General features: G+C 39.8%; 1 protein-coding gene across 2 annotated transcripts in view; it reads right to left on the reverse strand.

Annotated features, from left to right (window-relative positions):
* Positions 1–2,213: 2,213 nt before the first annotated feature.
* BICRAL (BRD4 interacting chromatin remodeling complex associated protein like) overlaps positions 2,214–12,453 on the reverse strand; it is a 64,533-nt gene continuing 54,293 nt past the window's right edge. For both annotated transcript variants that reach the window (XM_006026730.3, XM_025207737.1), the window contains exons 11-12: positions 10,835–10,937; positions 2,214–6,008 (exon numbers count right to left, since the gene is read on the reverse strand). In XM_006026730.3, coding sequence (XP_006026792.1) covers positions 5,224–6,008; positions 10,835–10,937 — 888 coding nt within the window. In that variant the 3' untranslated portion in view covers positions 2,214–5,223. The remainder of the gene's footprint in view (positions 6,009–10,834; positions 10,938–12,453) is intronic.

A 12,453-nucleotide genomic window follows, 5' to 3' on the forward strand; every position in this document is an offset into this window, starting at 1 on the left:
ACCCCAGTGATTCTCAGCCGGGGTGCCATGGCACCCTGGGATGCCTTGAGATCCTTGCAAGGTTGCCATGGGGTGTCACCCAATGTTAGCACTTTTAGGTGTGCAAATATAATTCACAAAACTAAACCAGAGATCTCAAAGACTCTATAGTGTTACAATTGTTCTGATCTGCTGTGGTCTTTGCAACAGAAGAATTACTTTATTTTTTTCTGTAGTTAAAAATGACTGAAAACTAAGAGCACACATTTTCTGAGGAGTTCCTTGAATCTGAAAAGATTAAGAACCACTGATCTAGCCCCAAGCATCTTGCTTTTCTTTCTGCACAGTAGCTCAGGTCTGGCTAGTGCTCCCACCCTGGCCTTTGGCCTGGTGGCAATGGCACTCTCCTGGGAGCTGGGAGATAAGGGTTTGAGTTTCCTCAGGCTGAAGATGGTACAGAGCACAAGCCTTCTATTTCCTGGACAAGCACTCTTAACCAGTAGTTTTGCACACCGTCATTTCTTCCTTCTCGTTCTCCAGCCCTGTTTTAAAAAGAAAATGGCCACAGCTACTTTTCGTTTGGGATCTGGATCCTGCCAATACATGCAGTCAGGCACCTCAGGGAAATTCAGCACCATTCTGCCAAGTTTCTGGATCCCACTGGGGCTTAGGTAGGAGTTAGGCTAGCAAGACAGACTAGCTGCTTACATCAAGGAATTTCTGGACATGCACAAAAGCAGATCTGCAGTCACTGCCAGGGCCTAAAGGAAGGAACCTAGTCACTTAAGGCACCTAAAAGTTTAGGTGACCACTGTTTCTGTTATCATCTTTTATTGGACAAATAAAAGATGGGAGAAAGTGTTGGAACAAACTTTTCAGCACATAGCACCCTTCAAATCTGGGAGAGAAGCAGACACAGCGGAAGGATACTTTGTGCCTAAAAGCTCACCTAACATGTATCCCAACTACACAGTTGGTCTAATGAAAGACATCACCAAAAAAACCCTTTGCCCCTCATACATTTCCTGGACCTTCATAGCTACAACACTCCAACCCCCGCTCACTCCCCCACTTCCCGCCTCTTTTTGTATAGTAATTTTGGACATGGAAACATAACATATATCTAATTGTTTTAAGTGCTTAAATCCTTTTTTGGTTCTGGTGTTCATGGAATATTTATGCCTTCCACATAACTGAGCTGAAGTAAGAAGTATGCCAGTATGCCACCCCAACCAAGACAAAAAACTGTGTTATGTCACTGAAAACCATAATGCCTTCTGTAAGCTATAGAGAAAGTGATGGAAAGTGCCTCTTGCCACTTCTAAGTAACAGAGTCAGTATTCCTTGACATATTTCAGTCATGTTGAGGCAGAGAGGAGGAGCTGGCATGCCATCACTTATTTATTATACTGGGAGAGGATTTCCCAGCCCTATGCCCTATGACCACAGGACTTGGGCTGGGAGATAAAGATTTCTCAGCCCTGGCCCTGCAATCCCAGATCAAAGCCTCCCTGCTGCCAGGGCATTGTCCCTGACTGAGCTCAGTGTAAGCTCTCTCTCTGGGCAGGGAGCAATCTCCTACCCCGCTGCTACCCAACTGACCAGGAGCACATTTGCTATACGTGGGCCACTGCACATTAAGTAATCTCAAGTAAATTTGTTACTTGCATTAGCAGGTAGCAAATTTACTCATAATTAGAGCCAATTACTGTGCAGTAATTAGTTCTACTGAGCAGTGAAGTGTCTCATGTAGATGCGCCCATCAAGTATATCAGGGACATCATGCTTTCAACCTGAGAAGTACTGTGTATCACAGGGTTCCCTGTACCCTTTTCCCTGTCTTGGACATCTCAGCAGGGTCAATATGATTTGGTCCTTACTGCCATATTGTTTCCTCTTTCAGCTACCCAATCACTTTAAGGATTTCTGTGATAACATAATCTGTAGTCAACCAGGTCATTTTGAGAGAAAAATTAAAATGACTGCTGTACTTATGCTACCACATGAGCACAGCCTTATTAGTATATTTTCAGTATATCTTCTTTTTATATCAGAAATTAGATGAAAAAGCTGGTCTTTCAAATATATTATTTCATAATACAGTTGCATTATCAAATGTATGGCACAGAGGAATATTTTGCAACCATATTATTTGATACTGAAAACAACCCTCATTGGAAAGAAAATATTCCTCTTGGTTAAATCAAGACAATCACAGATAGACATTTTTTCCCAAATCTTTGGCTGTATTGCAATGGTTGTTTCAATTTGTAATTTCCAACTAAACATTTCCTATCCATGAATTAACAATATATTTACTGACTTGTGTCTTTTAACAGTATTTATCCAACATAACAAAATAAACTGCAATTTGTTATACTTTTTTTTTACAAAACATTTTATAAATATTTTTACAAAATGTATACAAAGCAATTTCAAGTGAGACATACTATACAAATGAAGGTATTTAAGCAAATAAAGTCCATACCACACTGACAATAAGTGACACATCCTCTTTACGTGAAGTCAGTCTGTAAGGCCTCCCTAATCTAACAGATAAATTATGCTAAACTCTTAAAAGTTAAAATATTTTTCATAATTGCCAGTTTAAAATTTGTTTTAATCTTAGGCAGTATTAAAGAACAGTGGAAATCATGATGCTGACCCAGCAAAATATTTAAATATGTGCTTAAAATTAGGGATATATCTAAGTACTTCACTGGATCTGGGTCCATATGCTTAATAACAAATTCACACTTTTAAACAACAATAAATAAAATTATTCTGCTTCACTGAGTACCAATATTCCTAAAACTGGATTCAGATTAATGAACAATGTAATGTTAGCAATCCAAAGCTAGGTTTACTGAACTTTGTTCAATGGGTTCCTGACAGAAGAAATCTGGACACACACATATATCCGACCTAATAAACAACGATAAAGAACATTTCTCAGTCTTCATTTATATTTCTCAATAAATTGCTGCTCCCAAAAAATAAAACATGAAGTACACAAAATCTGATACTTGAGTTCTGTAAATGCTGTACAGGGTCTGAAACTCTTATACCCTGCTTATGGGGGAACAAAGAGGAACAGGATCTATTAAGAGGCATTCATATTTTTACAACATAAAAACTAATTATGTAGTTGATATAACTAAGGGTCTTCCTTCCTCGACAGTTCATAATGGCTCTTTAACCATTAAAGAGTTTTTAAAGAAAATGGAAAGAGCTAAAAGATATACAGCTGTCGGGATACAGACATCTGTACCAAATCTCACAGGCAATAGGCAAAAACTATAGAGTCAGTATCACCAACAGGAAAAGAGCTAACTGCCTAAATCTATCGTAATGATGCCCACCTAGAAATTTAAAACTGGCAATACCCTATTATTATTTTTAAATATTTTACATGACATTTGGGAATGTTGGATTCTGACAAACTTACGTTTAAAAATTGGCACAAATTTAAAAAACCGCAATTCATAATGTACAAAAATATTTATAATTCCATTCAGGTTGAAGAGGAATTAAACCTTAAATTATACGTTAAATAACATCATCTTTCTCAGGTTGCATTACTGGATTTGGTTTTCTTTAGTGATCACAAGTAGACTGCAGCTCAATATAATGTGCTGCACTGTAATTTTCAGCTAGCAAAAGGGTCAAATTCTACCCTCTTTGCACCAGTACAAATCTACAGAGGGCAAAACTTTGTCTATTTTTTTCTTTCCTGGCAGTTCTGGCAATCTAACTGACAACCACAGTTTATCATAATGAGTCTTTAGGTGGCAATAATGGTAATCAGAAAGTTTTGGAACATCTGTTTATTTTTTTGTGAGGAACAGGGAGACAGAAATAGATAAAGAGTATGCCTTAGAACCCACAAGATCCATCCTTCTGGGCAGACAGACATACTAGATTTGCTTTAATAATGTCAGAACACTTGTGTGCCCAAAAGCACTGATGATCAAGGTAAACTAGTAAAAAAGCAGCATGGGCAGAAAAAAAGAGAACATCACAGATTAATAAATAAATAATAAAATTCTATCCTCATCAACATGAACATAAGCCAAATACAAAAACCATGCAGGGGTTTCCTTTGGCTCTAAAATATGAATGAATAATTATACACTTTTAGATATGTTTTAACAATGGGATAACTGATTGACTTTGGTCTGTACATATTTTGGTAATTATGACTGCTGCTGTAGATGACTAACATTCTCTGACAGCAAGAAGCAGAAACAAGCAAAAATAACACTGGCCTTTAAATTTATCAGATTAAGGCTAATGTCCTCTTAAAGTATAAACTACTTAATATTGTAACACAGATTCCAAATAAAAGTGCTTTTGACACTTGGTCTGAAAAAACAAAAACATTTATACCACTTCAGAAAGACTTAAGTTGACTATGTCCAATTACAAAATTCAAAATCTTTTCCTCAAGAGTTAACATATATATGTTATCTATAAATATCCATCAAATAAATCCGTGGCTCTGTCATGGCCTCCTTCTTTACACTTTGACATTTATTGGCTTCCATTTTTCCTTCCTTAGTTTAGCATTTAACAGTTCACATTGTGCCATTTGACTGTGACACATACAGTATTGTTCCATAGACTAAATTTACCCACTACAGATAAATTGTGATGTAGTGGTTTCTGTTCAGTGAGAAACAACAGAAAAGCACTTTAAGTATGAAGCCCTGTAAACATACAGACAACATCTTTCAAATTTAAATCTTAAAACAGATAGTTTCAGTACTACATCAAACAGACAATCATTTCTGAAGAGAGGTACAGTGGGTTTTTAATCATAAGGTTTTCCTGAAAAACTCAAATCTGATGATTTTGGGTAAAGGAGGACTGGGAGATTTTTGCTTCCCTCAATTTAAAAAAAATCTTGAATAAATGTGTCCTATCATATGACTGTGATTGTCAGTATATTACCTTATTATCCAGGGCCAAATGAATTGCAATCTCAATAAATTGCAGTGTTAAACAATTACCATAAGCACTATCATTATAACACTTGAAATGTGTAGGCCCTAACAGACTGCATTCTAATAAGGATTAACTTTACTGGATATCTCACTGTAACCACAATGAGTATTGCTCTCAAACACAGAACAAATCTAGTTTAGAAAGGTTAACCTTTGACATATGTCAGGCTGTACTTGTGGCGTCATTCACATTTGCTCCTACTAAGAGAAACATAACTTGTCCATGGTACTGTAACTATTAACACTCTAAGATACTATTTACAGCTGCTTCTAAAATAGAGTCAGTTTCTACAACACCTTCACTGTGGTCTGGAATAAATTTTTCCAGGCAGTTTTCCTGTGAAGCAATAGGTGAAAAATTTGGAAATTCTAATTCTACAGAGCCACCACCAGTAGCCTCACTCTGTGACTGTCTCCCAGTTTTTTTCAGTTCCAAAATGTTTTTGAATGTATTTAAATCCTGTTGGGATTCACCAGAGCCTTTCATGTTGTCAGGATGTAAAACCTCATTCTTTGGAGAGCTCCTTGGAGTTTTTTCCTGCAGGGAATTATTACATGTTACCTTTGAATGTGATTCAACCGTATTCCTTGATATTTTATTATGAGTACCATGATTGGCTCTTGACAATGTTTTTGACAAGTCTTCAGAACTTGATGAATTCTCACTGGACTTGGCAAGGTCTTTACCAACTACCTTTTCTTCAGAAACAGCCATGAATTGGCTTTCAGGAGAACAGCTAGCCTTCTCAAACTTTAAAGCTTTAGTGAGGCTTTCTGCTTTTTTAGTAGAATTGTTTCCTCCTTGTGGTGTCACAATGTTGTTAGGCACTAAATGAAGTTTGTCATGATTTGCAGATTCTGCTGTGCTGGATTTTGGTCGATCTCTTACATGCATTTTGGTAGTCTGACACTGAGAAGTCAGTGTTTTGCTAGACTGATGATGATCACTTTTACTGGACTGTGCTTCATCAGCTGTTTTATCTAACTGCTTGGCAGAGCAACAAAAATCAGCCTGATAACCATCTGAAAATTAAAAACAAACATTTTAGTTTGGTGTTATTGCATGCCAAAGACAATAATATCTACAGATTATACTAAACAGAACAAGCACTTTGACATCTGCCTAGGTATTACTAGGGTTACCACACACCCGGGTTTTCCCTGGACATGCCCTCTTTTTGAGTCCTCCTATCTCCATCTGGGTGGGTTTTTCAAATCTGAGCACATGTCCAGGCTTTTGCTTTGCTCTGCTGGTGGGAGCAGGGGGAGGGGTAATGGTAGGCAGGGAGCTGCAGGTAACTGCATGTGCACTCGCCCCGGGAACTGCAGGCAGGTAAGTCTGGGGGGGTTGCCTGCCCCTTCCAGTGGGGGAAAGGGGCAGGGGGGGCCTTTTGTGGGCCGTGGTCAGGCAGGCAGCACAGGGGCCAGTGCCCATGCTTGTAGGGGTGGAGTGGCCAGAAGATGCTGAAGGGGCAAGGGAGGTGGGCCATGGCCAGGCCTCCTGGTGCAGAGCGGCAGCCCTAGCCTAGTGTGGAGGGTGTCACAAGCCTTCCCTCCTGCGCCAGGGCTGGACTCGCTCCAAGCCACCATGCTCTGGCCTGGTCGGGACAGGGGCAGCTGGGACCCCTCTGGAAGGCTGGGGATAGCAGGGGGCTGTGGGTTGACAGTGAGGAACACTGGCAGGGTTGTGGGGAGCAGGGGGCTGCGAGTCAGGACTGAGGGGCACCAGCAGGGCTGGGAGGGGGCAGGGGCTGCAGTCTGTGGGTCTGGAGTGAGGCACAGCAGCAGGGCTGGGGGGGAGAGGCTGTGGCTTAGGAGTGAGGAGCAACAGAATGGGCAGGGGCAGGGCAATGGAGACTGCCCTGCCCCCTCCCCCAATCTCCTGAAAATATGATAACCCTATTACAACCCCACAATAATATCCAGACACCAGAAAGCTTTGCTCATAATTGCTCTCCTCCTCATTTGAAAATGTCCAGTAAACATTACAGAGACAGTGAAACCAATTATGAGATTAAAGTCCTCAACTGGCTTTTACAAAATACTGTTGTGGCAAACCCAAGAGTCCAACTAAGCAGAGAAATCATTTGTATGCTGACAGTGAAGTGGCTTCTTCTGTAAATGTCAGCATATAAGCACACTGCTTTAATTGAACTACACAAAAATTTGAAGTTAAGTATATACACAAGTGTGCTGCAGATCAAATTTGCAGTTTTGATCAAATGAATGAGTAGAAACATTAAGTGGTATGCACATTGCCCTCCCAGAGAAAGCCAGCCACTTCCCATGACCAAAACATAGTCCAAATTATTTGAATGCCTTGGGTGATCTCAGAGTATCCCTTTTTCAGCACTGCTCTGACCTTTATTATGTGCTATTCTAGGATAATGAAGTGCAAAACCAAGGGAAAACCTTGGCAGAAGGTTCTGGGATCCAAACAATCTCAGCTAGGCAGTAGTTAGCATTATCATCTGGGCTGAGTCCTTTCTCATGATGAGGAGACCCAATAGGATAGTTTGGGGCAAAAAGGCTAACAGGAGGGGTTTCAACCATGTAATAAGGAAAGCATCAAGCAGAGTGCCTGACTAGAGACTTCACCTGAAGCAAAAAGATTCACACTTGTTACAAGTAACCCCCATCTGCAAAAATGGACCAGAGTCTGATCTCCCATCCGTGGCATAGGAAGATTAATCTACTGAAATAGTCTGCCTTTGTTTTCTAAAGATCAGGGAGATGCACTGTCGATGTCAAATGCCCAAGTGCCATACACAGACTGATTGCTTCCTTTCATGGAGGGGCAGAGCTTGCTCCACTTTGCCAGCTGTTATAAAATTTATTGGTGATGTTGTCTGTCATGATTTGTACATACTACGCCTGAATGTAGTACAGGAAGGTTTGGGAATCTCTCCTTACCATATGAGTTCCCCTACTTTGATATGGAGTCTTAATTTCTTCATTATCCAGGGACTCTGCACCTGGAGGTCGTCAAAGATCCCTGACATAATACAGAGGAACCCATCAGAATGACCACAGATGGACAAAAGAGGAAAAAGGTCATTCCTTTGCACACACTGAACAGGTCTTTCCACCAAGTAAGGGAGGACTGAACTACATGAGGGATGTCACACTCACAACTAGAGTATACTTTCCAGGGAACTAACAGTGCATAGCCAAGACTGCATACACTAGTGTTACAGAAGAACAGACAGCCACGTGGCTCAGAATCAAGAAGGATTTCTTCACTGTCATTGTAGGAGAGCCCTTAACGAGCAGGAAAAGTTCTTGTTTGGGCTGGGCCTTTGCTGACTTTGGGCTTGTCTAACCGTGCCGCTATGGCACCATTGTTATAGCTCCATCATTTAGTACTTCCTTTTGGAAGTACTAAAAGACGGTGCAGTAGCAGCCGGTACTACACTGTGTGTGCTATATAACTGCCATCATGGTGACCATCTTGAACTTGAGCCTGCCAATGACAGCACTGGGCCTTCTTGGATTCAAGATAGGACACCGTACTCCCTTCTTCTTTAGAGCCAAGGAGGTACTACTGGAGAACCCCTTTTCCTGAGACATTTTCAACTGCCCCCAAGGCTAACAGACAGAAGTCCTCTTCCTGAAGGAACATTTTGTAAGAAGCTTTAGCATAAGGGTCAAAGTATGGTTCCATAGGGAGGACAAAATGAATCCAATACCAAGGTCAACAGAGCAAGCTGTCAGGGAGATGGCAGGGTACACCCATAGTGAAAATATGTATATGGGCAATCATTGAAAGGAAAACTAGGAAACCCAGAAGAGACAAAAGCTCATGTGAAGGGATGTTACTGAGAGATGTCAAAAATAATAGGAGAACTAAACCTGCGCAACTAACTGCGCAACTGAAGGGCATTCAACTGATCTACTTCAGGTTTCTAGTCCTACAAATCCCCTGGCTTTGTGTTCCTTATATTTCTAACTAAAAGTAAAAGAAGTCTTTCAAGTACTTCTAAGCCTTTTTTATACATAGAAAAGGTCTCCCTTTACAGTAGCCATGCACTTCACAGTAAAAAAAGAACCAAACTTCACATTGAAAAGAAGGGAAATTGAACAGCCATATTTCTAAAATCTGAGAGATTTTTCCTCAAAATTAGACCAATTTCATAAGAACGTAAGAAATGCCATTTACGGGGCCAAACCATAAGTCCATTATGCCCAGCATCCTGCGTCACACAGTGGCAGATAGTGGATGCTGAAAGGGAGAGTGAACTGGGTATGACCAGGGTTTTTTCCACTGTTCCTCTCTCCCTTTCAGCCTCCAGCATTTGAAGTCTAGGAAGTTCTGTTTCAGAGGCTGTATTCATACTCCCATGCTCAATAGCTACTATGCGGCTTTCCTCCAGAATCTGTCCAATCCCTTTTTGAATCTGGCCAAACTGTCAGCTTCCACAACATTTAGTAGTAATGAGTTCTACATTTTAATTACACGCTGTGTGAAAAAGAACTTCCTTTTGTTAGTTTTAGCTGAAAGGTTTCTGTTTTATCTTCTGTTCTCCCTCCCTTTTCCTGCATTTATGTGTTACCCTGTTATATAGCATTAAAGGGAGTCATTCAAGAACTATATAAATTACCTTTACTGGTTGACCAACTTTTATTACGTATCCACAGATGACTGCACTCAGAGCACACGTGTGCCTGTGGGTGGGGAAGATGGTCATGTACCTTTTAACCTGACAGAAATATGAGGATTGACATCCACTATCTCTTACTCCATTAAATAAGGACTACAAAATAAGGCACTAAAGCATTAATTGCACCATCATTTGTAAAGAAATTCACAAACACCGTAGCTATGTGAATACAGTGTCTGGTGGAATACTCTCATAGAATATCTGAACATCTAAATCTTAAATTCTCCATCTTACATGCCCTGAATGTCCACTTAGACAAAAACATTGGGATGCAACAGAAGCTTTGAACTACATTACGAAAGTTGACTGTTTCTGATTATAGCAGTCAGCAACAAACTGGTTAACAATGCTGCATTTAAGTCATCACTGGGCTGTGAAAACAACATGAAGAAACATGAAAGGGGAAATCCATACTTCACTTAAAATATTGTTTCTGCCTCTGCAGACTCAAAAGCAAGCCCTATGCATGTAAGGAATGAAGCTAAGCAATGTGATTATAGCAGGTTTTCATTTTCCAGTGTGCCTAGAACATATACTGTATTTTCTCACATACAACTTGCACCTTTTCCATAAAATTAGGCCCCCAAAATTGGGGTGCATCTAGTAAACAGGGAAGCTGATTTTCCGATCAGGATAGAAGCACCCTGCTTTGATTCTGACTCCACACTGCAGCTGCTGTTGCAATGCGATTCAGGTAGCTGAGCATGTCAATTGACTTGGCTCGCACCTTCACTTCAGAGGTGTTAACCATTGTCTTCCCTTTTCAATGGCCTTGATGTTCTACTTATCAAGCTGACCTTCCTTGGGGTAATCTTGCTGTCCGCTACTGTTCCCAGTCTCTCTCCTCTTAGTTTAGCTTTATTTAAACAGGAAAGAGAGGATAATTCAGCTGAAGATTAGGCTCTGTACAGACATAACTCTAGAAAAATCTTTTCTTCTTCAGTCTTTCTTCAAAAACAAGACGAGTATTATATTTGGGGTATGTTATATGCATAAACATACGGTATTTCCCCAAAAATATGTTAAAATTTAGAGTGTCTTTTGATGAAAAACACGTCAATTTGCATTCCTAAATTTGCTGGTGATGACTTAGAAAATTAAGTAACCCAAATAGGACACATTTTTTTAACATTACAGGTTACACATACAGTTTTCTAATTTAGGATGTTGAAGTTAAGCAGTACTTACCAGGATCCACTAGTGCAAGACGCTTATCCCGGGACAAAGATGCCCTTTCTTCTTGGTTAAATATCCTGTCTATCATAACCATTTCTGCAGAAGGATTTATCCGCTGAAAAGCAAGATTTCTTTAAAGTGACTTCACGTATTTTATAAAAAATTCCAGCTATGGCTTTGGAGAATGGAAGGAGGAGTTTTAAGTAAGAATTTAATTTTTGTTTTCTGTTTTGTGTAGCACTAGTACCAACTTTCTGAGGCAGAGGCTTTTTATTATTTCACAGTGCCTCACACTATCTTAACTGTGAACACCAGGTACTAATGCCTTATAATCAATATATTTGATCCATAAAAGCTTTGTTGGAATAATGAATCAATATTCCAACTATCAAATCTCTCTCTCTCTCTCTCTCTCAAGATTAATTGCATTTTTAAACACTGAACTCGAAAAAAAAATGGCTCAAAATAATTTTGTTAGAAAAACAAAACACATCAAGAGATCACGCTGTAGCATTTATCAGCACGTGTATTATTTCCTGCTTTCTTTTCCTGAACTCCCTGGAGCAAACAGTTCAGTTACAGCCACTGCTGGCTAGTATATTCAGGCAAATATAATTACCATAAAACACTGCAGAATGAACTCATTGGCTCCTTCAGTACTCGCACCTCACACGCTTAAATATCAAACCAAGGCACATTGTTTCAAATATTGCTTCCTCTCAATGTTACTAAAAACTTGTAATAGCAGGGCTCAAAAGCTGAAGGGACAGATTTTAACATCCAAATCCCCTGTTTTTGCAACTATGATTATTAACAGATATCTGATGTTAGCTAAGTAACTAATAAGATAGATTCTAAATTATGTCAATTGTACCCTCAAGTATTTGTGCCTATAAAACTGCAAGTAAAAAAACTACAATCAAACTCAAATACAAGATTGCAACCCTGAAACAACTAAACAGATAACCCTGATTCTTCTAAAGTGCATTACTAAATTATCCTTTACATAAATTACAGCAATTTTACTTTTTATAGCACCGTACCAATTACTCTAAAGGCACTTTATCTGTAAGCTTGTTTTCATGCATTTCTAAACTTTCTGTAGGACAAAAAGTAAACCTTAAGCTGAAACTCCATATTTGTATTTAGTTCATATGTGAATATTTTGCAGAACAATATAGTTTCCTTTACTGTCTTCTGATGTACTAACTCTATATGTAGAGGTCTACTTAAATTGTAGAGAAAATAAACAATTTTCATGGGTTAGTCACAGCATAAAAAGCAAAATCCGTGGATATCTCTTGGCTGTGCTCTTGTGGCCCCACCCCTCGGCACTGATTGGCAGAGAGGCCCCGGCTAGGGGAGGAGGGACAAGGGGTTGGCTGCTGCCCTTTGTGCCATCCTGCTACCACTCACTCCCGTGGGTGGGCTGCAAGGCTGAGCATCAGCAGCAGCAAGGACACTGGCTGGCCGAGATTAACTCACCTAATACAGATTAAAATTATGGTTACGCTAAAAACAGTAGGGTATTCTTTAAACCGAGAGCACAAACTGAAGCTGCTTTGATATAAAATCACGGTGAATACAAGGTACAAGGAAGAATGGTTATCTCTGCAATGTAGTTCTTTCCC

The sequence above is a fragment of the Alligator sinensis genome, unplaced genomic scaffold (genome assembly GCF_000455745.1).
Source record: "Alligator sinensis unplaced genomic scaffold, ASM45574v1 scaffold173_1, whole genome shotgun sequence".
NCBI classification, from domain to species: Eukaryota; Metazoa; Chordata; order Crocodylia; family Alligatoridae; genus Alligator; species Alligator sinensis.